This window comes from Clinocottus analis, unplaced genomic scaffold, assembly GCF_023055335.1.
Source record: "Clinocottus analis isolate CAN_PGR_092001 unplaced genomic scaffold, fCliAna1.0.p SCAF_4, whole genome shotgun sequence".
Classification (NCBI taxonomy): domain Eukaryota; kingdom Metazoa; phylum Chordata; class Actinopteri; order Perciformes; family Cottidae; genus Clinocottus; species Clinocottus analis.
In genome coordinates this window covers 19499953-19524647 of record NW_027176153.1, presented here as the reverse complement: position 1 = coordinate 19524647, position 24695 = coordinate 19499953, and the positions used below count along the sequence as shown (strand labels likewise).

Genomic DNA, 24695 nt, shown 5'->3' with positions numbered 1-24695 from the left:
TGTTATTGCTGATGCATTAATGCAAAAGCATTATTTAACCATTATTATTATACCTAACGTACACTGTTGCTGAATCATAATCTATAAAGTGGCAACAGCTGTCAGTCGGTGGAGTAAACACTATTAAATAATGTAGTGAAGTGGCAGTTTAAAGTAGAATAACATGCAACTCAAAATAGTACTGAAGCGTAAGAGTACCTGACTAAACATACTTAGTTATAGTCTGCCACTATTTATAATAACACAATGTACATGACGTGCAAATGTTAAATGCTGTACAACACACTGTTGATGCCTTTAGTCATTGATCGTTAAACATAGTTACAGCTCTGTTAAGAAGTCACAAACTGTGGATGCACTTGTGAATGCTTTAGGACGACTTACATGTGTTGAAAAATACAAAACAGCTAATAAAATGTGTCGTAAATGTTTATATACCTAACTGCAAAATAACCAGTAATGAATAACTTAACGTTGCTGTAATTGTATTGCTCTCCAGAAGTTTACACGTTCACAGTAGTGTTTGTGGACAGAACTACATTAAAGTCTATAATATTTTATTATGTGTCCTTGAAGGTGATTTATCAGATTTGGTTTTATTTTTGAAGGCAATCTTGTTTTGTTCTTCTTCAGCTAAGATGCACCTGCCCCAGAGTCTTTGTTGCTCATTCATCACTAAAGCCTGCAGGAGGCGCTGTGGTCAGCAGCAGAGCCTTTGAATCATCACCAGGAGGTAATCCTCAAGGTGAGATGAGTGGCCGAGCAGAGGGCATGAGGTATAAGCACTGTTTGTATGACAGCAGTTCTTACGTGCATATGTATTCGATGTTATGGGGTTCACGTCAGAACTCTGTGTACAAGCCAGTCAACATGTTTTACACCAAAGTGAGGAGCATTTTCATGGTGAAACAGGAAAGGGCCCGAAACAAACTATGTCCACAAAGTCGGAAGTACAGCATTGTCTAAATATAAACAAGATTTATATAACATTCTGAACATTAAAGGCAGGGTTGGTAATGTTAAGAAACTAGCACGGTTAAACTCGCGAGTTTACTTTGTATTTTATGATCAAACCGAAACATCCAGCTTAGTGTTTCTAACTCTTTTCCAATGAAAGTTACCAGCAACTAGATGCAAGAGTTGCTTAAACGAGAAACTGAGACTAGTTTTCACTGTTCGGGCTGTCGGCCCCTTTAGCACCGTTAGCTTTAGAGCCGCTCGCAGTCGACATGTTGAGAGCCATTGAGAGGCAATCAACATGCTCCCAATCTCAGATATTGCACCTTTAAGATCTCACTTTATTGAAACCAAGATATCTAGACCAATATCTGCAAAATGATAACGTGGACGGCAATGTCCACCTATGCCCTTGCTCAGTGCATATACTATAAACTTCTATGTATTTATATTGCTGTCAGTCCTTTGAAGAATATGAGCGTGCATGACCACTTGGTGGTGCAATTCAAAGTGTTTTGTTGACCCTTGTTTTAGCTGAGCACAGTGTTGGGATCATGAAGACAGGTTTTCTGGACTTTTTGTCCTTCAGATCCAAGAACAACAATTTATAGAATTGAGGTAATTTGTTCAAATACATAAAAGAGGAAAAAACAAATACATGCTTTCCAAATTTAAGTGGCATTCTTCTTTAATTGTACAGATTATTTCATACAGAAAATATGCCACGTAACTCATTGCAATCACAATTTCTTTATTCTCTTAAAAGAAACTAGCCTCACAGTGTCTAACTAATACACCATAACATTAAACAACCCTTCGCCTGTAAGATATGTGCTTGTTTTGTAAAATAATGTTCGTCAGTACAAGATAATCTGGATCTAGTTTTTGCTCATTTTCCTAGCTGGATCTCTGAGAACGAGAGAGAGAGAGAGAGAGAGAGAGAGAGAGAGAGAGAGAGAGAGAGAGAGAGAGAGAGAGAGAGATATATTGCCACGAGGGCGGGTACTGAAGTCAGTATGGGCTCATAATTCTCAATGTTTTCTGTCCCTCAAGCAAACACAATTTACCTCAAAGATCTTTCTTGATCAATTCTAGAAGAATCCCTTAACCAGAGGAGATTGCCTCGTCCACATCGAATTGCACATCCACGTAATCTGCGTCAAGAGTTGCAACTTCTGGTCATCATTTGTCCATTTTTGTAGCCCTTTGAAACTCAGGAAGTACTGGTAAACAAACTGTCTGAAGATCCCTGATCAGGTCGTTCTCTCTTAAAAGTTCAGTGTGTGGGGAAATAAAGGGATCCGGCTCTCAAATGACTTGAAAAGGGAGAGGACTTTCCACTGTTTGTCAGCCACAGTAACCGTTTCCTACGTACAGTACGTACCCTGAATGCCTTACACAGATTGAATAGCAAGACCAATTTAAAAGGAGTGCTGAAAAATTCATCGGCAAGGATCTTTGTATATTTCTATATGCAAGAAGGCCATGCTTTTAGAGATTATACAGCAACAATAAAATGTCTAACCTAATGCTCATGATGTATTGATGTGTAATATTAACTCAGCAGCTAATATTAACTTTGTATTATGGATGAGTGCTTTAGAAAAAAATAAATAAATAAAAAAAGACAGCAAGAATGATGACCAGGACATGTAGCAAAGGGATGTTTAATGGTTTCTTTGGACAATGAAATGCACATGTCCATTGTTGATGTAATACAAACAAGAGAATAATAAAATCAACAACTTGGTGTTGTGTCAGCATTCCCAGTTCAACGTCATTTCTGGTGCGGTAACTAAAAAGATTCAAAATGGAGCGGAACAAGATGTCTGGAGTGTGTAACACAGGGAGTGACCAGTAGGGGGAGAGCCAGCTCTTAAATACAAAATAAAATTAAAAAAACACAACAACTAGTGAGTCACAAACCTACACTTGTGCATGAGCACGCGATGCCCACTTCCTCTCATGAACCCTTTGGCACTTGTTTTCCGTTTGAGAAAAACCGAAACGTGGACAATATTCCAGTCCTATACGCAAAAAAAGTCATGAGTTGAGACAGAAGACAAGGCGTAGCGTATGTGGAGCGAGCCGAAACAAACTTGGCTGAGAATGACCACGCACAGACAAGTAAAATTCATAAGCAGATTCAATTACAAAAAAAAAAAAAAAATTACTTTAAATAGACGCTTTATCAAATGACGCTGAAATGTAGATGATCATTGCCGTGTCGGCACAACATGAAGCCCCTCACAGCACCGTTGCTTATTGAAATGACATGTTTAGCTCGACCTTGTTTCGAATGAAGGTCACAAAACGTGTCAAATGACATTCAAATTTAAATTAAAAAAAATAATGTACCACAGTTCGTTCTCAACAAACAGGGGTGGGAGTTCAAGCTGCTGGAAAGGTCAGCGAGACTATAGCGTCCTTATTAAGACTGCACCAAACATGATTTTCCTTACAGAAGAGCAGCGAGCAGGTCTGGATTCAGAAGATTCGTCAAAAGGCTCCGAAGCAGTCAGCCAGTTAATTTGTGGTTATTTTTTAATAAATAATCCATCCATAGTGGTTTTTACTGTTGAGTATGTGTTCAACCTGAGATTTTAAATCATTTCAAGGGCGGTCAGTCAATAAAAGAAACACACATTTATTCTTCATCATCATCATACAACTAAGAAAGTCTTATTGGAAATGTTGAATTTAATAATTTAAAGACTGGATACCTACTTCTCTGCTCGCTCTAATTTATTATTGCTATGCTATTCCATTTCCTTTCAAGTGGCACGTAAACCCCCACCCTATCACACGCAGTCTGGTTGATTGGGAATGCCGTTTCAAGTGGTGAATGTCTTGGTCAGAAAGTCAGAATGATCAGGCAAACTGAAGGTGAGCGAACTTGATCCGAGGTGAATGGAAAGTGCAGTGATCAAGTCGACATGAGCTGTAAATGCGATACAACTTCATACATTCCTCTGTAAGCTCACTGGCAGGGCAGTCCATCCTCACGTCCCGTCACACGAAAAAAAAAAACCCCAAACAACCGTAAGACTTTAACGATGGGCATCCACAGACACAGGACCGTGTAGTGCGCGCTCGTGAAAAGGAGAGGAAGAGAAAGGAGGTGGCGTGAATGATTGCATCAAATGCTAATATATCATGACAGTACATGTACTCGATCTATAAAAAACTACCTTGGTACTGAACACTGACCTCTTTCTAACAAATAATCTGGTATACAACATTTACAAAATGAACGTCGCAATAGTGTGATATTTATAATATATATGCTACTGCCTTCCTCTGGTTCTCTGCAATTTTTTTTTTTCCTTTAATCCTCCGAGTACATTAACACCATCTTAAAAGAGTGCGTACACGGTTATGACGCGTACACACACCACACTCGACGAAGTGGCAGCCTAATACAAATAGAGAACAGGAAGACTCTGTGGACAGCGAGTACACCTGCATGTGTGTCCTGAGTGTGTGTGTGGATGGTAGCTCAGCTCGTAAACCAGGCAGCCACAACTTGCCGGTAGAATCAGCAGTGAGGGGAGTTTTTAAGAGAGTAAACTTCTGGGATACCAAGATTCTTCAGCTCACAAGGTACAGGATGTCCTTATCCAAGATACTTGCACATTTAAGACAGTCCTGATATACTTTACGAGATAATAATAATTATTATAATGTCAATAATAACAATAGTATTAAACAAATGTCAAGGATATTTCCCGTGATGCTCTGCATTATTCTGGAGAGTTTTCGGCGCCCTGTGATCCTCCGCGCATCAGCTCAGGCCTCCGTGCATCCGTTGTACATTTGCGTGTCCGTCTGTGTGTGTGTGTGTGTGAGAGTGTGTGTGTGTTTGCGTCAATGAATGTCTGAAGGGAGTCCGGATTCTTTTTCCTCCCCCCCTCGATGATCACGCTCTCATCAGAGGCGGGTTTGGGCCTCGGGGACGTAGATTTCGATGCTGTCGGCGCTTTCCGTGGCGGAGTTCTGCCGCACCGACGCCGCACGCTTCGCCGCCATCAGACGCTTCCTGGCTTCTTGCCGCTGTTTGTCCACGGCTGAGTCCACGCTCCTGTCCTTCCCCGCTGACAGCTTGGGCTTAGTCGGCTTCTTTGGCACAGATGATGGAAGCGGCTTGTTTTCATCCTGAGGAAATGAAGAAGAGGAGGAAAAAGGAATAAAGGTACAGCTGAAAACACAACCGCCATTGTTGTCACTCTCCAAACAATCGGACACCAAACGTCACCTTCTTCTCCGATTTCTCCGGCATTTGCCAGTTGTTGGCCTTCAGCTGGTAGAGCTCGTCAAACTTCATGCTGATGTCTTCTATTGAGAGTTGCAGCAGATCCCAGAATCCCGCGAGGTCCTGAGCTGTCGGGCGAGGGTTGGCGTTGACGTCCTGGTGAGAGGAAAACAAGATGGTACGGAGAAGTTAGAGATGAATGCTGCAGTCAAATAGAGATAATTAATAACAGAGGGAGAGAGAGAGACAGAGAAAGTGAGAGAGAGGGATAGAGAGAGACAAAAAGAGACAGAGAGAGAGACAGAGACAGAGACAGAGAGAGAGAGAGAGAGAGAGAGAGAGAGAGAGAGATCTCCTGGGCAGCCTCCTTCAGGCAAATTGATGAAGAGAAACACATTTGACACTAATCAACTTTGGGAGATGATTACATTTCAACACTATTGGTTTTGCAACAGAGACGATCTGGCGGCGATGGACAGCGAGACAACAAAAACAAGCGAACAAGAATCTATCACAGTGAATCTGATGCAATGCATTCTCGAGGATTTCATGTTTGTGCCTGAAAAGATCTTTTTCCTCTCCAACAAGTATGCAAATGGCAAGATTAACGATGTCGGAAAGATGAAAGAAAACTGTAACTGAGTTTAAGCCGCCAATAAAAACATGCAGCAACAAGGATGGTGCGTCAAGAGATTCAAATAGGACGTGAGGAAGCCACTCACCAAGTTCTCCTTACAGAGCCCTCTGAACTGCTCAAACTTCTTGGTCATCAGGAGCTGAGCGCTGCCGACTGCACTGCGGATCGTGCCCAACACTACAAAAGAGGAGATTGCGATGAGTCATCAACAAGTTGTGGCGAGAGACCTGAAATAATTACAACAAGAAAGTTGAAAATATATTGTTTGATCACATTGAACCAATAATGATCCACAGAAAGTTTCGTTTGAATCGGACCCAGCGTTTAGGAGGAGTTTGAAATATATATATATATATTTTTTTACAAAATTCAAAATGGCGGAAAATCAAAGTAGGCTCAGCTTAATGCCACGATTGAATTTTTTGAAGAGCGGTCTCACCCGGACATGTGTGCCGAATTTCAAGTCAATCGGTCATTGTTGGCAAAAAAAGTGTGGGCTTTCACAACTAAAGGGGGCGCTAGCTAGCGAGCTATTTTTTTCCCGTTTTTTCTGGGACAACCAAAGCAGGTGTTTTTGCCGAGTGGTATTGATGTGAAAATCTCAAATAATGTAGGTTTAGCCCAAGCGTCTCTTTTCTCCAAGCAATGACGAACAAGAACGAGAGAAAAAAATAAATAAATAAAAATACATTTGCATTTTAATAGGTCCCCCGCCCTGACGCTAATAAATGTGTATGTAATGCGACAAAAAAAGGACATGGAAAAAGCAGCTACTTAGAGAACCAGAGTAACTGGAGAGACATAAAAAAGGTGCATCAAGACATAAGAGGGAGCGAGTTTGTCGATGTCGTCTAGTCATGAACACTCTGTGACAGTAAATTATTTTCTTAGGAGAAACATATTGACGCAATCTTTGGGAGGATAACAAGTGACTCTTTATTCAGCTTTTTTTTTTTTTACGCCTCTAATATTTGCATGTAAATGGAAAATTCATAATTCAGGTCCACAGAGAGCAGACGGAATGATGATCTGATGGGAGCCGCCACAGCTCATTCATATTTAAGACACTGCAGAGACGAATCGGCCTAACGGCCTGAGTGGTATTCTGGGAGATGAAAAAAGTTAAATGACTCCGCAGTCGCTCCGTTACAGCCGAGACAAAAGAGTGCTCTCTCCCTGCAATGAGCGGCGTTACCGTGAGTGAATGGGAGTAATGACTGTGCCGTGCTTTGTTTCATTGTCCGTGGTCAACAAGGACGAGGCCCAACCTAATCCCCGCCTTTGGAACGTCAATTAAACTCTTTATGTTACTGACTTGACAAGCCCATTAACCGTACTTCTTTGCTTTGTCTATTATTGTGAAGCACTTTGTGACGTCTGATCTAGAACAGTGCTGTATAAATAATTAGGTTGCGGGAATTCTAAGTAACCCAAGTAACCAAGCTAGAGACCTGGGAAACCCAACACAATGAGATTTGTGACTTGGCCAACAGAGCTGATTATACTGTACGTGCACAAGAGTAAACACCAGTGACGTGAATCTCATCTGGATACGAGACTTTTCACATGACAAGTCTGAATGGGGACTTAACCAATTGTTGTCTCCAGACCTCCTTTCCCCTGTGTTTGAGTGTTTTTCCCTGCGTTTGAGTCGTCGTAGGAACCCCAAATTAATTCCAATACTTGTGTTCATTGTATGTATGTGTTCAGCAAGTCTTAAGGGAAAAAAAATTATATGTGCAAAAAAAAAAAAACACTTTTAAAAGATATTTTGATTGTAACGATGAACATCCAGTATAATATGAGCCAGATTCCCCAAAAATGCCACCTGGAGCGGTCAATAACACACTTTTTTGGAAAGATTAAGACCTAAAGAATCGTAATCTGCAACAAAAATCCCAATAAAACAAAGTCTTGGCCTGTTACGAAGGAGTTTCAGTAAGACAACTGTCGTTCGGTTTAAAAATGGAAAAACTACGTATTTAATGCCAAAGCATTATCTGAATGGGGCATGTTGGGACTTAAAATGGGCGCAGGAAAATTTTCATGCACGGTTTCCAAAAGTTTTTGATTTGCCATTTCATGCATTCATGTCCCTTACCCTCCTCTGAAAGCTTGTTTTCTTTGGTCTCCTGCTCCATCTGTTGACACCAGCCGTCCATGCGCCCCGTTTCTGCCTGCAGCAGCTTCATAAACCAGTTCCCGTCTCGGAGGCAAGCTGGCGTGCCGGGCTGAGCGGCATCTACTTGGGTGCTGAAGTTTCCGGACTCCAGGCTGGGATCCGGCGGTGGCAGCGAGGAGGGGTCTAAAGCCGGGTCCAGGGCGACCTGGGGCGGGCTGGATATCCGGGATAGGGCCGAGGTGTGTTTGAGGGACTGCTGTTCCATGGCTTTGTCCTGTCCGTTGGGTGCGCTGGCAATCGCCGTTTGACTGTTGGCGCCGTTGGCTGTGTTGTTTTCTGTGGGTGCGGCATCCTGGGGCTCCTGAGGCTCAGTCTCTGTGTTTTGTCTGGAGGCCATGCTGCTTTCCCGGCTGAGACTGCAGAGACATTGCATTGACATCAGCTTCTAACAGGACAGTGACATGAATAAGACGATGACGTGATGTGTCACAGTAGCAGTTTGAGGGGGTCAGGGAGCCCACGGGACATTATGGCAGTATCATATTTTGCAAAAAGGATCACAAAAGAAATAGAAAAGGCCGAGGTTGGTAAGCACGAGAAAATTTACAACAAACCAAGAATACAACATAAAACCTGAGTGGGCCGCTGCTCTAAAGATAATAAACAGCAGAAAAGGAAGTGGGCCGTCAAACCAATGTCATTAGGAGAAATCACAGTGGAATGGAAAAAAGCTTAAATGCCGCATTTTCAGCTCACTACTGTCAAAACCAGAGTAAAAGGACATCAATCGGAGCCCTGCGGCCAGGCTGCAAGCTGCCTGACCCCAGCAACAGGCTGCTGCACAGACGGCAGCTCCACCAAGAAGAAGAGGCAACGTGAGTTTGTGCCGCTACAGAGTGGACAAGTTCAAAGCACTATGAGGCAAAAACTCCGATTAAAACAAGTTATATCCAACACATCTTTACTAAGTATAAGAGTGGTTTGCGTCTACGAAACCTATTTTTCACCTCATAGCCCTCCCTCATGTCCGGAGGCTCCATCTAACACAAAATATTTTCATCTGATTCCTACGAGTCCTTTCTCTTCCCTCCATTTGTTCATTCTAAGTAGCCGTTTAGCTCAGCATGGTAAGATGTATAGAGGAATGTGAGGAATAGAGAATTAAAACAGTCTTTTCAAGAGCCTATTACATTGCATTACTCTTTCATACAATGACTCCATTAAGGGCAACATCACCACATGTATTAAGTTAATATTCTGTCTTCACAGCATCTCCGCTAGACATAAACCATCAGATCACTTGTGTCGACCATTCTCTGTTCCATCAAATGAGAGTGTACACTTACGGCCTGCCGTTCTCCACTTGAACTCCAATTGACTGAAACTTGAGGGGTGCAGTGAGGGGTAGAGGCTCCTCTGTTAGGACCGGCAGAATGCAATCCACCTAAAAAAAAAAAAAAACACAAACCCAGTCAAATACTTTGCCTTTAGTCTCCTCCGAGTACGATTGGATCTCAAATACAAATTTATCCTCACCTGAATTCCGATCGAGGACAGTTTCCGCTTGGTTGCGGTCGGGGCCTGCTCTAGGGTGAAACCAAATCTCAGGGTATCATTTTGGGACTGGGTGGATGTGGAAGTGGAAGTGGAGGTAGTGGCGATAACAGGGGTGGTGGGAGGGAGGTCACGGGGGGCCGGAACAGGATGTACGAAGCCTGCAGCGGGTCCAGGGGTAGCGGCGGGGCCGAGGACGGGGACGAGGATGGGGACTAGGACCGGGACCGGCAGAGGTCGGGACCCCTTAGCCAGACTGCCCGTGCGGATGCTACAAAGACTGTCGGAGGAGTTGCTGCGTCCCGACTGGCTGTTGGCCTCACTGCCGCGGTCCTGCTGGTCGATGTATACGTCTTGGGCCGACTCTGTGCTGCTCTGCACCGTCACTGAGATGAGGGGCTTAGAGGTGGTGCGGGGTGGGACCGGCGGAGGAGCCTTTCTATTGCTGACTGCAAACGGAAGATGGGGGAAAGAAACAAAAAAAAGAGCCGGGGATGAGATAACATGCTATTTGTCACCAAAGACACCAGAGATAACGCAGCGGTTACATAAAGCCGACAAGAACATAAAACCCCAAACCATAAACACTTGGCGTATCGACAACAAACCTGCACTTTGCCCTTATTGCTGCCTCTATCAGACTCTACCTTTGTGTTTCGTATACACTAGCTGGTGGTTGTGTTTCATTGACGTCAGTCTTTCTCTGGAGACCTTCCTTTGCATGCCACACCTTCACGACCCTTTTTGCTCTGGGGACCGTCAGACAACACAACTATGCCGTTTCCATTCAGAGCCCTTTCAGACCAACACAGTTTCAGGGACTGTGAGGGAACTTTCCCCGTTTGTTTTTTCCAATACATCTGAACATTAATGACGATCAAGCAAACACAACAGAGTTATGTTTGTATTTACTGTGGCGTGGCATGCTTCAGTGGATGTAGAGCTGCAGATGTCTTAGAATCTTTTAAAAACAGAGTAAAATCATAATAATAGTGCTTCCTGGTCATAGTTCAGTCATAAAGTCCACGGCGTGTCTCCCCAGAGGAGAACATTGTACCAGTGTCTGATTCAAAAGTAGTTCACTTTGTTAATATTCAGCACAGAAACATTCTCCTTTTTCCATGAGAGTAAGTTTTGTCGTGAGACAACTTTGAGACAAGACTCGTTTCATAAAAAGTGTAAAGCCTGTAATACTGCTATACATACAACGACGAAGCTTAAGAAAGAAAGTGCAATGATTTGACGGACAAAATTACATTCACCACCGCGGCTTCTCGACTGACAACTACAATCATCGACGTTTCAGGAGCAGCTTTAAGTGGATGTTATGAATCGATTAAAAGGAGACTTGAAGAGCTGGAAAAGAAGATTGAAAACTCCACAATGCCGGTCTCCAAAAAATATATATTTGCTGAGTGCTTGATTGTTATCCATTTCTGCTTTGGAACTTAACACTGATGACTATCAGCAAAGAGTTTTATTTCTCTTCCTCACTCGCTTTGCTCTCTCTTTGTCTCCGTCTCTGCTCACTTGTGTTCGACCAATTCGTGACGTTCAGCCCTGCAAACTCAAATCTCCTGCACAGCATTTTAAAATCATAATTCAAATTAATGTGTTAATGTGAACAGGTTTACTCGTAGTGATTAATTGATAGAGAATTACACCTGAATCTGCAGCTCCCCTTCATCATATTAGAATTGAAAAGCTCCACCTTGAACAGACAAAAGGCAGTACATGTAAGGGCATTGTGCTGATAATAAAAACATTTCAATGGAGGACTTTTTATTGGGGAGGTATTCATAATAGTTGTACAATTCATGGCCAATAGAGAAAATAGAGGAAAGTTGAAAGAAACAACACTGCTTTTGTCTGCGGCCCTCTAATCCTTAAATCCAGCCCTGAAAAACATACCCACAGGGTTCCTCGCGGACAAAACAGTTAGTGCAATACGCTGGGAGGTAATTTCCAAAATATGTGCCTTAGTCGCTTTGCTTTGACGCAACCACTGTGCTTATAACGTTAAGCATGGAATTAACTAGCGGAGGTATTTTGCTGGCGGTAACGTTATTAGTGTTATATGGCAGAGTGGCGCTGGTCCTGCCTGCTTGTGCTCGTTGACTCTGGGGAAAGCAAAGACAATTTGGTTTGTCACATTATCTGGCATTCAAGCAGCAGCGGGCTAAATCCAGGATCCAATAAACGCTTCAACTCCTTAAGACCCACGTCTTAATGTCACGCATTGTTTGTCACCTGTTGAATTAAGTGAAAGTTAGCGACAACTGTGGCTCAGACTCACTTAAGGTGGGCTGACCTTTCAGATGGAGCAGCTAGCTGACCTTTAAGATGCAGCAGCTATTCTCACTGGCAATCACACCGTTATTATTATAATAAAGAGCAGGGCCCTCACATGGTAAACTACTTAACATAAGCGTGACATTTTGACGTTGACGGACACGTGAAACCTTGGATTCACAAATTCTTTCAACAGAAACTGAAGTGAAGCCAAAAGACAATCTGACTCAGGGACCAGGAATGGGACTCGTTCCTCCTTTTTGGTCATCAGTCTGACTTGCAGGGTTGTGGTGGATGATGCAGAGATAAGTACAGTACAACATGAGAAACCATGAAAAACCCACACTTTTCTTCCACGGATAGAGTGGATGATGTCGAGGGGCGGTTGTGTAGATGCTATTTAAACAGCTGGCTGACTGTCAACACATGACCGAAGGAGTTGCAAAACCAACAGCGGACAAATACTTCTCTACCCAATTCCATTTTTCACTGACACACAAGATGGATGAAATATTCCTTTTTATTTCAAAGCTGACCTAGAAAGCAATTTAAGGCTCAACGCTTTGGATCAATGATGGAAATGTAGTGTTTATTCTCTTCGGTGGCGGTTTCAAAGTAAATGGCAACCCAACACCCTGTAATTGTGAGGGTGCTGTACTTCCGTCATCAGCCAGTGACTCGCACCAGTAAAGCCCTCATTAAATCCCACCAACATACACAAACATTGCTGTGGAATCCACTCCGTGCAGTTCATGAGTCGCTAGCAGCCCTGACCTCTCGTCTCAGAGAACATACCCAACCAACAACTGAGCATTTATTCACAAAGAATGAGACACTTCTTTTCGTAGTCACAGCACAGATGCACGACATTCCCAAAGTTAAGTATCATGTCCAGCTACAATCTGTGTCTGAATCAACACAGGCCTCTGTCCCATTTTCTGTCCAGACGTCTGCAATGCACCTCTTATAAAGATGATTATTTCCACAGTAGTAATAGATCATCCATTTGATATCAAATATCCACACTTTCAGTTTTTACTCAGCTTCACGATAGCATGATGTATATATGAAATGAAAACAAACAGACTAAATGTTGTTTCCATCCAGTTGTAATAAAGTGGGCCAATTGCAGATTATTCATGTCCTCAGCAAAAAGCTAAATCCATGTTGCTGTCCTAGTGCGATATGTAATATGATTGCTGGCTCCATATCAGGTCTCAGTTCTCAAGAGCGGGAAAGAAAAATCCCATCACGTTACGTCTTCAAGTCAACATGTTACATGGACACAGCAGACGTGATTGAATCACTGTTATGTCATACTTCCTCTGCTATGAAAACAATTAAGAACAATTACCACCTTGTCAACATTGCTATGAACTTCAAGTGTTGACTGCAGTCTCTCACCCAGGATACGCTCTGGCTCCGTCAACAGGTCTGTCTAGCAAGCTATCAGATGACCACTAATGGGCTCTCCATGGTAGGCTCAAATGTGAGTGAACATGATTTACTATGTTCAATGCTGTCGCTGTTAGTGAAGTTAAAAAAAAGAAAAACAGTAGTTTCTAATGGAGCACCAGGCTTGATGAACACAAAAGAAAAGTCCAAATTGCAGCCTACAGTCAACAATTTTGTTGCATATTGTTGATGAACCTTTGTGAAACTGTGGATATGAGCCAAGTACCCAAGCAGAAGCTCTGCCCAAAGATTAGCAGTCTTATTGTAAGGTAGTATGGCAGCCTGACAGGCTGTGGGAGTTGTAGACTCAAAGATTAAACCAGGACACATGGCTGAGCATGACTTCTGACAAACAGATTAAACACACAAGGCACACTATTCAGCTAAATACTGTAAATCTAATCAGAACGACGTGCTGTGCTAAATAGATCTATCTTTGCTGTAGCCCACGAACCACATGTCAGCTGGGGAAACCATATCTGTGCTTTATGCATGGGAAAACCGCTGAGATTGCAAATATAGTCAGAGGACATAGGGGATTTTTAAAAAAAATCATAACAAATGACTGGAAGCCTAACGAAGGCCAACTTTTATGGTAAAACCAGTTGACAGTACAAGAGCACCATCTGGAATTTCATTCAAATTTGCGTCATTGTGAAAATCTAAATGACTGGATGCCATTTGGTTTTCTACCAACTGCAGCTTTTCATTCATTTATTTATCTTTTTTTAATTAAGTTTTGAACACAACATTTCAGGAATCATATATTGAATCTGTGCTGTTTTTTCCACAATAGCTTCATAAATAAGAGACGCGAGGTATGAATAGAGAGGCAGCCAATCAGCGGCCACGGCGGACAGACTTCATGACAGAGAACGCTATCGGCTGAGACAGAATGACAGGCGGGCTGCCATTTAGCAGACAATGCAGGCATACTGATGGGAAAAATAAACCACCAACAAACACAACAACAAGAGAAGCGACAATACCAAAAATAAGATATGAAAACAAAACGTATACGCTTTCATTTTACAAGCCACTGTGGCTCGTATTCCAAAAGCAAATGTAGTATAAAAACGTCTATAAATAGAAGGAAAAAGAACACCTTGCCTTGAGAACAGTCATTCCAATCGGGACAAAATTAGAAACATTGTGTCCACACTTTACACTCCTGGAGACTTGGTTTGTGGATTCTTATCTGCCGTACAGTCTGATATCCTCATCCTCCTTTGGCCCTCAGTCTGATCTGCTGGACTGAGGGCAACACGCGTCTGGGTTGCAGCCTAATCAGCTGATGAAAAGACACGTGGCAAGTGCCACTGAGGTTAAACTATTAGGAATGTGACACCGTTCGCTTTCTCAGTGTAGAGTACCGAACTGGAGAAACTTTAACTTCAGCTTGAGAGACAATTAGCTGATAATAAGCGCATCCATTTACTTTGGGGGGGAAAATGACCACCACAATGTCCTAACTCTGGAGATATTAATGACAACAAATGTCTTGTGTCCAGCCAACCATTAAAAATACTTAAGATATCAAGTTTACAGTCACAAAGAAAAGCAGGAAATCCTCACAACTGAGGAGCTGAAACAAGTATTTTTTTTAAATCAAAAATGACAAACAATTGATTGATTATCAAAAAAGTGGTACATTATCTTTGTATATTGGCTAATCAATTAATCAACTATTTGTTCAAGCTATATGACAATTTTGTTTTTTCTAAAGAATACTATTCAAATGTGCCATACTCCAAGTCCTTGTGAGCATTTAATAATATGTAATAAACTCACAATATGATATTACTTAAAGTGTATTATTTTCGGTGGCTACCACAATCATGACAGGTGCAAAATGTATGTTTGATAAAGCAGCTCTCTTGTTAGTGCATGCCATTAGTGCATGCCATTAGTGCAGGAAATGGATAGGCCTGGACTACACTGTCTAACCATGTTAACTAAGAGGCCTACACACATCATCAGGAAGCCTGCCTGCTGTTGACCTTACTGTGAAACTACTGTTGCTTCGCCCATTCAGTCAAGAGATTACCTCATCAATGAGAGTGAGCGAAAGAGTGTGTAACTCTGTGGAGGATGACTCACTGTCTGTTAATGGGAACACACAGACACACCATGGCTGGCTTGGGTACAATGAACACGCCTTGTTGCCACAGTGAAACCTCAAAGCCGGCGTTTCGGACGATACCTAAAACTTTTGACAGACAGTAATGACTGAACTAAACATGAGGTAATTTAAACAAATACCTATTACTCGACAAGATGAGCAGAATTTGTATAACCAAATAGAAATAATAGAGTCAGTACGCATGGGAAAGAGACAATGGCAGGTGCTGTTACACTCCTTTTGTGTGCACATCCTCCTATTGTCAGGTGGAGCCCAGTAAAGAGTCCTGACTGCAAAGCACTACACAAGGCAGGAAGCTCATATATTATTGATTGTGTCCTCGGGTCTTAACACATGGTAGCTAGCTACTGAATAAAAATGGCCCATAACTGTGGAACCAAAATATCCTCTGCAGTCTTGGCAGTTGAGATCAAAAAGATTTTTAGAAGGTAGGTTTATAGACATTAAATGGCTCTATGCCCTGTTTTAAAAACTGAAATGTTAAAACACAGGTAGAGTAAACTTAACAGTATCTGTGTCTTTAAAAAAGGTAATTTAATCTCATCAGGTTAAAGCCACGCAACGAGATAAAACACAACCTGCAGTAGAGAGAGAGCAGTCAGTTTTGACTTGTAGATGAAGCGATAAATTAAGGTGAACGTGATTCATTGATCCTCCATGCCTCCGAGCTTAGATCACTGTCACATGTTGAGTCTGGGGAGGGAAGAGTATCGTTTTACGTTACTTCTCTCCCCACTTGACAGCTAACGTTAATCCAAAATATCAACTGTAAAATACAACTAAATGCCCCATCTGTCCCAGATTTGAAGCAATGAGATTTAATAGGAATTTCTTATTCCGTTTAAACGAATGATCCGCGTCATCAGGTCACAATTTGAACGTCACACTAACGTCATTTGATCACGCATTGATCGCTTTTTATTACACACTGAATAAGCCAATGTTAGCCATCTGTTATAACAGACGTGGCCGGTGTAGCTTAACTAGCTGGTCAAGTACCGAGCTGTCCATAGTCCGGGTGTTAGCTTGAGCTACTAGCCGGTTACCGCTCATCACACCGGGGCGTTTAACGTGGAGTAACATTAGCCGGAGGCGTAAATTAGACGGCGGCGATGGAAGAGAGCCAACGAAGAGGAGCTGCTTGCCTCGTTACCATCAATCTAAACGACAGCAGCCAGATTAACTGTCGACCTGCCTCGTCTGCCTGCCTGCTAACGCCTCGCGTTAGGGTTTCATCCTCTTTCTTCATCCACGTTAGCTAGCTAACCGACCAGATCACCAACGGGAGCTCACGTTAGCCTGCCGTGCTAGCGTACCGACAACAATTAACAGTTTTGATATTAATGCCCAGTCAAGGCGGGAAAAGAGACCAAATCTTACTGTGTGGTGGGTGGACTCGTACGATCCTTATTTTCTGGTTCATTCATGAAACGCAGACAAGATGCGGACGGGCGTCCCTGCTGTAAGACACACAACGGCGCTGTGAAGAAAAGAATTGGAGGACACGCCCTCGACGACGAGGATTGGAGCCCACGTTCCCCCGTTACCGTTCTCTGCGAGCGTGTTGGGCGGTTTTGGTCCTCGGTGTAATCGGAAACGAACGTGATTGGTTCAGGTCTCTTTTGACTGGCTCCGCGATAGGTGCGTTTCATTTTGGTCCCCGGCGGCGCGGGAAAGTACTCCATAGTCTTGACATAAAGCTCATACATATTCGATCCAACGTGACCGTCCGTCTCCCTAAACAATGAGGTTTTATGTAAATTGAGGCGTTCTCTTTTTTTCTCCCCTCTTTGTGTGAAGAAACGGTCTTTTTTTGACAACGAAGACCAAAAACAAATACCTCCAGTGTTACACGAAATCAGATATTCACATATTTGTAAATCGGATCAGCCCATGAGTTCATATTATCAATCATTTGATCCGTTTGTTGTAAGAAACAAGTACATACAGTCTATATAAAACACTGAAAATAACGGTTCATATCAATAGATTGTGGTAACAGTAAATGTGTATTGTGTGAGTCATAAGTCCAATGGAGCTATACTTTTTAATATAGGAATGTGTAGTGCACATATACATGTTATTTGGTTTGACCCAGAAAGACTACCAGTGTCCATATTATTTAGTTTGTATGATCATTTTGTTTATCTTTAATATGCTTATGATGATACTAAATATTACTATTTTGTTTTATCTTTCGATAAATACCTCAGTTTAAGGCCACATCATTCAGTCATCACAATTACATCAGTCAGGAAAAAAGGTGAAGAAAAATATTAAACAAATTTTTGTATTTCATATAAAATTCCCGGATTTACAATTATTCACTACCTTAGATGGACACTTCTACGTGCAAATGATTAGCACTTCACTTCAACACAAACAATAATATAACTTGAGCTCTGAGTGATTATTGTAATGTTGACGTAAGACCACAATATTGAGGGAAGTTTCCTAAATATTTTTTTTAACCCCAAACAATAAAAATATGACCCATTTCATGTTGAATCATTGGTGTGATTGCTCACATCATTCTTTTCAATAAACAGTATAACAGCAGTTTGTATAATCTACAAAATAGAGACGCTCATTGAAGACATTATTTCAGACTGTGTGTTATAAATCGAATGATGACCATTTGAAAAGGACGGATGGTTGGAAATGTGTCATAAATTAAACATACACTGAAAAAAACGATACACACATTTTGTGAAGTCAAAACTTTTAAGGTCTACTGTTCACAATAAATATGATCACATAGATTACATGTTTGTTAGAAGTGTTGTGGCTCCGCTGTACATCCCTGTTGCCGTGTGAATGTTGTCACAAACATTTACTGACAGAGCCAACGCACCCTGGAACCAAACATCCTTAATCAGACTAACACGTATAATTTTTTGCTCTTCCTCCACATCTTATGATTTTTCCAGAGCTTTCTTTAAACCCAGAGATGATGCACGACAAACAATACTAATCTGAGATAGCAATTTGATCCCGGTGGGGAAATACCTGTATCTATAGTGAAGATATAAGTATACTATGTATACTAAACTGTTAAGATGTGAGCTTTTATGTTTTCTACACACATACAAAGTAAAAGAAAATATGTTTTAAACAATAGCTGGTATATTTGTCCATTAATTTTCAGGGGACAATTTTCAATTTCCTAAATGGGCATTTTGCTAATATGAAGCAGAGTAAATGACTGGATTATATTGAAGTGCAAATAAGTCTTCCCTACATTTTTTTCGTTTTTAAATCAAAGACTATCCTCAGCTGCTTTGTCCCACCTCATCCTCACTGGTACTCACTGGTGTTGGAGCTGTAACTGTAGCCTTTAGTGGGTGGCGGTGAGTCCGAGTCCGCCGAGGCCGTGTCTTCGTCCTGGGAGCAGCCCGCCTGGATGGCACGCAGGTAGCTGTGGCTGCGCGACCGGAAGCACGTGGGCGCCGGCAGATCCAGAGCCTCCACTGCCTGCGATTCCCCCTCGCAGTACGGCATCGAGTGCCCGCAGCCCTGCCCGTATACCTGAAAGAACGTGTGCAGACTCACACGCTGAGGGGCAGAGGGCAGACTGAGAAACATGCATTCACCAGGAGTGTTCACGTTCAATACCAGAGTAAAAGTGCCAATACAACAGTGCAAACATACTCAATTACAATTATCATCAACAAAACACACTCACTATCTCACTATACTACTATAAACGCAAACCAGTACCCTTCAGATAGCAAAACTTTGTCCCGTTGCCTACGGATTCTGCAGATGAATTCAATCTGTTTATAGAGATTATCTTTGTGAGATGATTAACAAGAGAGGACAGAACAATCTGATCTTGGTTTATATTTGGAAATATTGAATACTTTTTCCCTCTTTGGGGCTTAAACAGTTATTTACACAAAATTATTTGAGACTTTTAGAGGGTTGGCAGAGAATCACTGTAATCAATCATCATTTAATACAATGTTTTAACAATGTTGATGATGATTGTTGATGATAAGCTTTGCATATATAAATGTGGTTGAGTGTAAAGTTTTAGTTAAGTAGAAGTACTTCAAGCACTTTGAAGTATTTCACTTGAGTACATGTACTTCTTTTCAGTACTGTGCAGCTCCCCTTGGAGTTGCTATATAAAGGTATGTTTTGGAAATATAAGGGGTGTGATGTTTTTTTTGTGCTTTTCAGTAAAAAGCTAATACAAGAGTGACTTTATTTCGTTCTCAGTGCAGGGACGGTATAAATGTTTCTGCAGTGTACGAGTTACTCGAAATAGCTCTGTTTCATATGTCTTTGCTGCATAGATTCGTCATTGCATCGCGGGAATAAGTGATGACGGCCGGCACCATCTGAAATGTTTGATCAGGCAACATAAATAGAAGTGGAAACAGACAGTAACATATTTTTATGTTTGGCATTTTCAGCAGCATATGTGAACGTGTTGTGGGCGGTGAACACACATGAATAATAATTCCTAGTTGTAGCTTAGTATCCCCAAATCCATCACACATACTAGGACATTAATAATATCAATCATTCTGATGATTATTTGTAAAGCTCTCATGTACAGGTAGAGACGGGTGCCTTTGCTTCTTTGTGAAAAAAGAAAAAAACAATGTTTGCATTAGTCTGGTGTGTGATTTCTGCATCCCACTCCAATCCAGCTGATGAAGAAATATAACAAGTTCCCTCAGGTCTACGCTAAAGCATATGTCCCACTTTGACATTCTGCAAACACTCTCAAGCAGCTCTTCTACTCCACCAGATTAGTCCCGTCTGGCTCTTTATTAGCACGTCTCAACAGACATTACATTCAATGGAATATTCTCTGGTGGTGTATTTTTTTTTTTGGCACATTTACTAATAATTTTCTTCCTTTTTTAATGGGTCACTGGAGTTGATGATCTACCATGATCTAGTAAGCTGATGTAAGATATCTGCAATTTCATAAGGTATGAATGTGTCTGGTATACCCTGGAAAGAAATAGATTAAAATGTTGCTTTACCAGTTAAAAACTCTGGAACCAATTTGGGCTCCAGACCTCCTTTTCCCTGTGTTTGAGTCGTTGTATGAACCACAAATTAATTCCAATACTTATGTTTATTGTATGTATTTGTTCAGCAAAATTATGAAAAAAAAAAAGTTTAGCTGCAAAAAAACAAACACTTTGAAAAAGATATTTTGATCGTAACTAGGAACATCCAGCTAGATATGAGCCAGATTCCCCAAAAATGCCTCCTGGAGCGGTCAATAAGACACCTTTTTGGAAAGATTAGGACCTAAAGAATCTGAATCTGCAACAAAAATTATAATAAAACAAAGCCTTGGCCTGTTAGGAAGGAGTTTCAGTCAGAAACCGAGTCGTTCGGTTCAAAAATGAAAAAATTACGTATTTTATGCCAAAAGATTGTTTGAATGGGGCATGCTGGGACGTAAAATAGGCGCGGGAGGATTTTCGCGGACAGTTTCGAAAAGGTTAACTAACACAGGAGTTAAACAGACACACAGGAGGAAACAGTCTTTGTGTTTACCAGCCAAGTAATAATCATGCGACGGACTGGTTCAAAGGCAACACATTTGATATGATCAGAGACATACCTGAGTGGTCGAGCCTCTGCCCAGCGTGCTGGAGCATTGGCTGAAATCGTTGTTTCTGTAGCGCGGCGGGGGCTCCAGCGGGCTCACCAGGCAATCTAAGTTATCGAGGCTCCGATTAGTCGACAGCTCTTTCAATGACGGCAGGGAGCTGTGGAAGTGAACGTACATCATCAGCCTCTTAGAAGTCAGAGACCGGGATAAAGTGAGGGCTGTGTTTAATTGATGATATCCAGGAGAAACTTTAAATCACACTCCGGAAAAGGTTCCCCTGGGTATTTTTGAATGAAATACTATTGGGACGTGCGTAAAGTGATATGTGCTCGGGTTTAAAATAGCAGCGCAGAGGAAACAGTGATTTATGAGTAAAACTTGATGGATATGAAATTGGCTTTATGCTTGATCTAGGAAGTGCAACGTTTCCTCTGTTCTGGCCCTTTTTGGCACCTGGTGTTAGTGGAAATGTGTGTGCATAAGCAGCAGGTCGTGGTTGAGTGATTTCCATGGGACATTTGCATGTTATGACATCAGGGCTTGAGGAAGCAGGCAAGAGTAACGCACTAACACACCACTCAGGGTACCTGCAAGGTACAAGTGATGGAAGAAGGGGCAGAGGGGAAAAGCACTGGGAAAGGTTTGCCAAAAAAGAGAGGTGGTGGGTAGTGGTGGGAGGGCAAGTGAGGGCGGGTGGAGGGCCACACTGCCTGCCTATGGTGACACTGACCTCAGATGCTGCATAGAGCATGCACTCTGTAGTGGAGACCACAGATAATCCTCCCGCATGAGAGCGTAGCAACGAGGCCTGTCCGTGTGGATGTAGGGGTAAAACACATGGCAAAATTTCATCTCCCACTGCATTTGTACAAGTTGATCCTGTTTGTCATGTCTCGTCCCCCTTCATTGATACACATCTCTACCTCCATGAATAGCTTCTATCGGCTTGTGTTGACTAATTGCTACCGCACATCCAGACAATTATTCGTGACAGGATGCTGCCACCTGCTGACTACCTTTGGGGACTTGAGACGAATGTTTCTTCCCACAATTTTCGCAACAACAAAAAAAAAACACCCATTGGGTGCTTACTTCTATTTTTTTTATGAATGTAAGGTAGCAAAATCACAAACACAACTATATGGCAAAATGAGCATGTTAATCAAGGTTATCGTTTCAATCTGACGAACTATGGTGCTCTCCGCCGTGGGGACTCACTTGCGTTGAGGTGGAGGTGGCTGCTGCTCGCTCAGGGAGTGCTGCGTGGCCCTCAGATAGCTCTGGCGGCGGGCAGTGGCTTTGGGGGAGGGTTGGGGGCTTCCCTCCGAGTCCTCGCTGTCCTCCAAGTCTCCCATGGCTTTAACATAGCTGCCACTGCGCATCCTTCGACAGGGGATCTCAGTACCTTTGGCCCGGCCGCGACCCAGAGTTGCCGTCCAGTCCCCCATCGGGACCTGGATCATGGAAAGACATGCACACTGTTGTGAGACTAAACCGTTTGTTGCAGTCATCTCAGGTGTGACCCTTAGACACTGTATGAATTTCATGCTTTGTGTCTCATATCCCCAGTTTGATTCTGGGCTTGTGCAGCAATGGCACTTGATGTCTGTGAAGAATGTCATACACAATCCATACATGTGATTGTTCAATAAAATCAACAAACCAGACAGAAATGATATAAATATCCATGCAAACTTACAAAAGAATGATGATGAAGATGAATACTCACTGGCCCTCCTACCTGAAGGAACTGTTGAGCCATGTCTTGGTGGCATGATTTAGACTTTAGCAGGGTCCTGTTCACCGTAGCAGAGCCCTTCTGCAACACTTGCCTGGCCTGGCTGAGGGTGAGAGTGGACCAGGAGCCCCTCTTCACCAGTATATCATCCTTGCTTCCCCTGATTCGTCCGTGCTCGTCCTTGGATACTACCTGTGTCGCCTGGCATGCCAGGAACTTGAGGTCACTGCTGCTTTTCGAGGTCTTGAGAGTATGTGCAGAAATGGTGTTGTAGCCCTGTGGGATGTACCTGGGAGCGGCCTGGCTGTCTGACACCGCTCTGCCAAGAGACATCATGGTCAGAGGGTTGCGGTAACCTACAGCAAAAGTGTCAGCTTTGGTCGTGTCAGTGTCCAGGGCATCGTCTGAGCTCCAGAGGCCTAGTGCATTGGGCCTCGATCTCTGCTTCGGCCCCTCAGTTTTAGCCCTGTCTTTACTCTTGCTCCTGCGCGTTGGTCTACCGCCGTCCTCACCAGCGCCCGCGGTGCTGGTCGTTCCTCCGGCAGAGCGCCCGTTCACGCTGCCTTTGATTGCGGAGTTTTCCAGGGACTGGGACTTGGCAAACAGCTTCTGCACGGAGTGCATCAGGTGGCGTATGCGTCCGGGGCTCTCGCTGCGTTGCTTTGACATACGCCCCCTGTGAAACTGCAGCGTGCTGAAGCCGTCGCGCTGCAGCGGTAGGTGTCTCTCGAGCTGATCCAAAAGGTTGGAGGGTAACCGATTCATCTTGGCCGCTGCCGCAGAGGAGATCGTGGCCGATCCGCTGGTGATCATTGGAGCCCCGGTTAGGCCCAGACCCAAGCCCATGCCCATCGACAAGGAGGAGGACAGCGGTCCCGCTCGGCCGCCCTGCCCAACTCCTCCGCCGCCGGCCATGCAGGCCTGGGAGCAGTCGAGCTGCTCCGCCTGGGAGGTGAAGTGAAGACGAGGGAAGGTGCTGCTGTTGGACATCTGGCTGAAAGGCAGCAGGCAGTCAGGGGTCAGGCTGGTGGGGCTGGTGGCAGGGCACAGGTGGAGATGGGGGTCCAGGGTGCCGTAGTGGTTGATGGTGGGGCTCAACAGAAAGGAGCCGTGAGGGTCAGAGTTCAGAGGACAGAGCGGCTTCTGTTGGCATCCCGCCGGTTCACACGAGTCAGACATGTGACGACTGCGGTTGGGTCCTAACCCCTTCATGGTGGCGGAGATGTCGTCCTCAGCACATCAGTACGGGTCTACGGACCTTAAGGGCTCATCCTGCAATGTGGAGAGACACAGAAAAAATGTACTTTTAAACGTGGGAAAGTTATTGTTAGAAAAGAGCTCTGATTGGTAACGCTATTTAGTAATTCATTCTGATAAATAAAACATTTAAACTTACAACTCTTTAATGCTATTTACTCTAATTGAACTGTTTTTATTCTACAGTCTAGTGGTAGATTCTCTCAGGAATGTTTCAAAAAGGACTCGCCATTTTGGCCCTTTATAGAGATTACGGTTAACAGCGCATCACAGTTAAACAGCCATTTGCGTACAATATAAAAGCTCAGAGGGGGAGTTCTCCACATCAATACTTAAAGCTAATGAAAACATTAGTGTCGGAGTCCATTTAAAAGTGATTTTCTCTGTGTGTCCTTGAAATATCAGTACAGTAATTGAGCGAGAACAACTTTATAGACGGTCTCTGCTGTGTGGCGCATTTCACAAAAGCAGCATAACAGCGATTTAATGTGGAGAACAGAGCAATTGTCCCCTCCAGTAAGTTCCTATATAAGTGGCTTAACACAGAAAACCACCAGGTGGAGCACCAGTGCACAAAGGACACGATTTGGGTTTGGGGGGGAAACACACACATACACATTTCCAAATGTTTCTAGTTCTATATGTGCATTCTAACAATTCCACTGCATAACAGAAATATGATTTGATCTTAAAAGCAAACG

The 24695-nt window shown here is 43.0% G+C and overlaps 1 protein-coding gene across 3 annotated transcripts in view; it reads right to left on the bottom strand.

Annotated features, from left to right (window-relative positions):
• Window positions 1-2608: 2608 nt before the first annotated feature.
• Window positions 2609-24695, bottom strand: part of dlgap4a (discs, large (Drosophila) homolog-associated protein 4a) — an 81860-nt gene continuing 59773 nt past the window's right edge. The window contains exons 2-12 of one of the 3 annotated variants that reach the window (XM_068597428.1): window positions 22729-24009; window positions 22218-22453; window positions 21730-21807; window positions 21009-21156; window positions 18724-18967; window positions 9505-9971; window positions 9315-9412; window positions 7948-8384; window positions 5932-6023; window positions 5213-5365; window positions 2609-5112 (exon numbers count right to left, since the gene is read on the bottom strand). In XM_068597428.1, coding sequence (XP_068453529.1) covers window positions 4888-5112; window positions 5213-5365; window positions 5932-6023; window positions 7948-8384; window positions 9315-9412; window positions 9505-9971; window positions 18724-18967; window positions 21009-21156; window positions 21730-21807; window positions 22218-22453; window positions 22729-23949 — 3399 coding nt within the window. In that variant the 5' untranslated portion in view covers window positions 23950-24009 and the 3' untranslated portion in view covers window positions 2609-4887. The remainder of the gene's footprint in view (window positions 5113-5212; window positions 5366-5931; window positions 6024-7947; window positions 8385-9314; window positions 9413-9504; window positions 9972-18723; window positions 18968-21008; window positions 21157-21729; window positions 21808-22217; window positions 22454-22728; window positions 24010-24695) is intronic. The other 2 variants (XM_068597429.1, XM_068597430.1) reach the window with 2 other exon arrangements.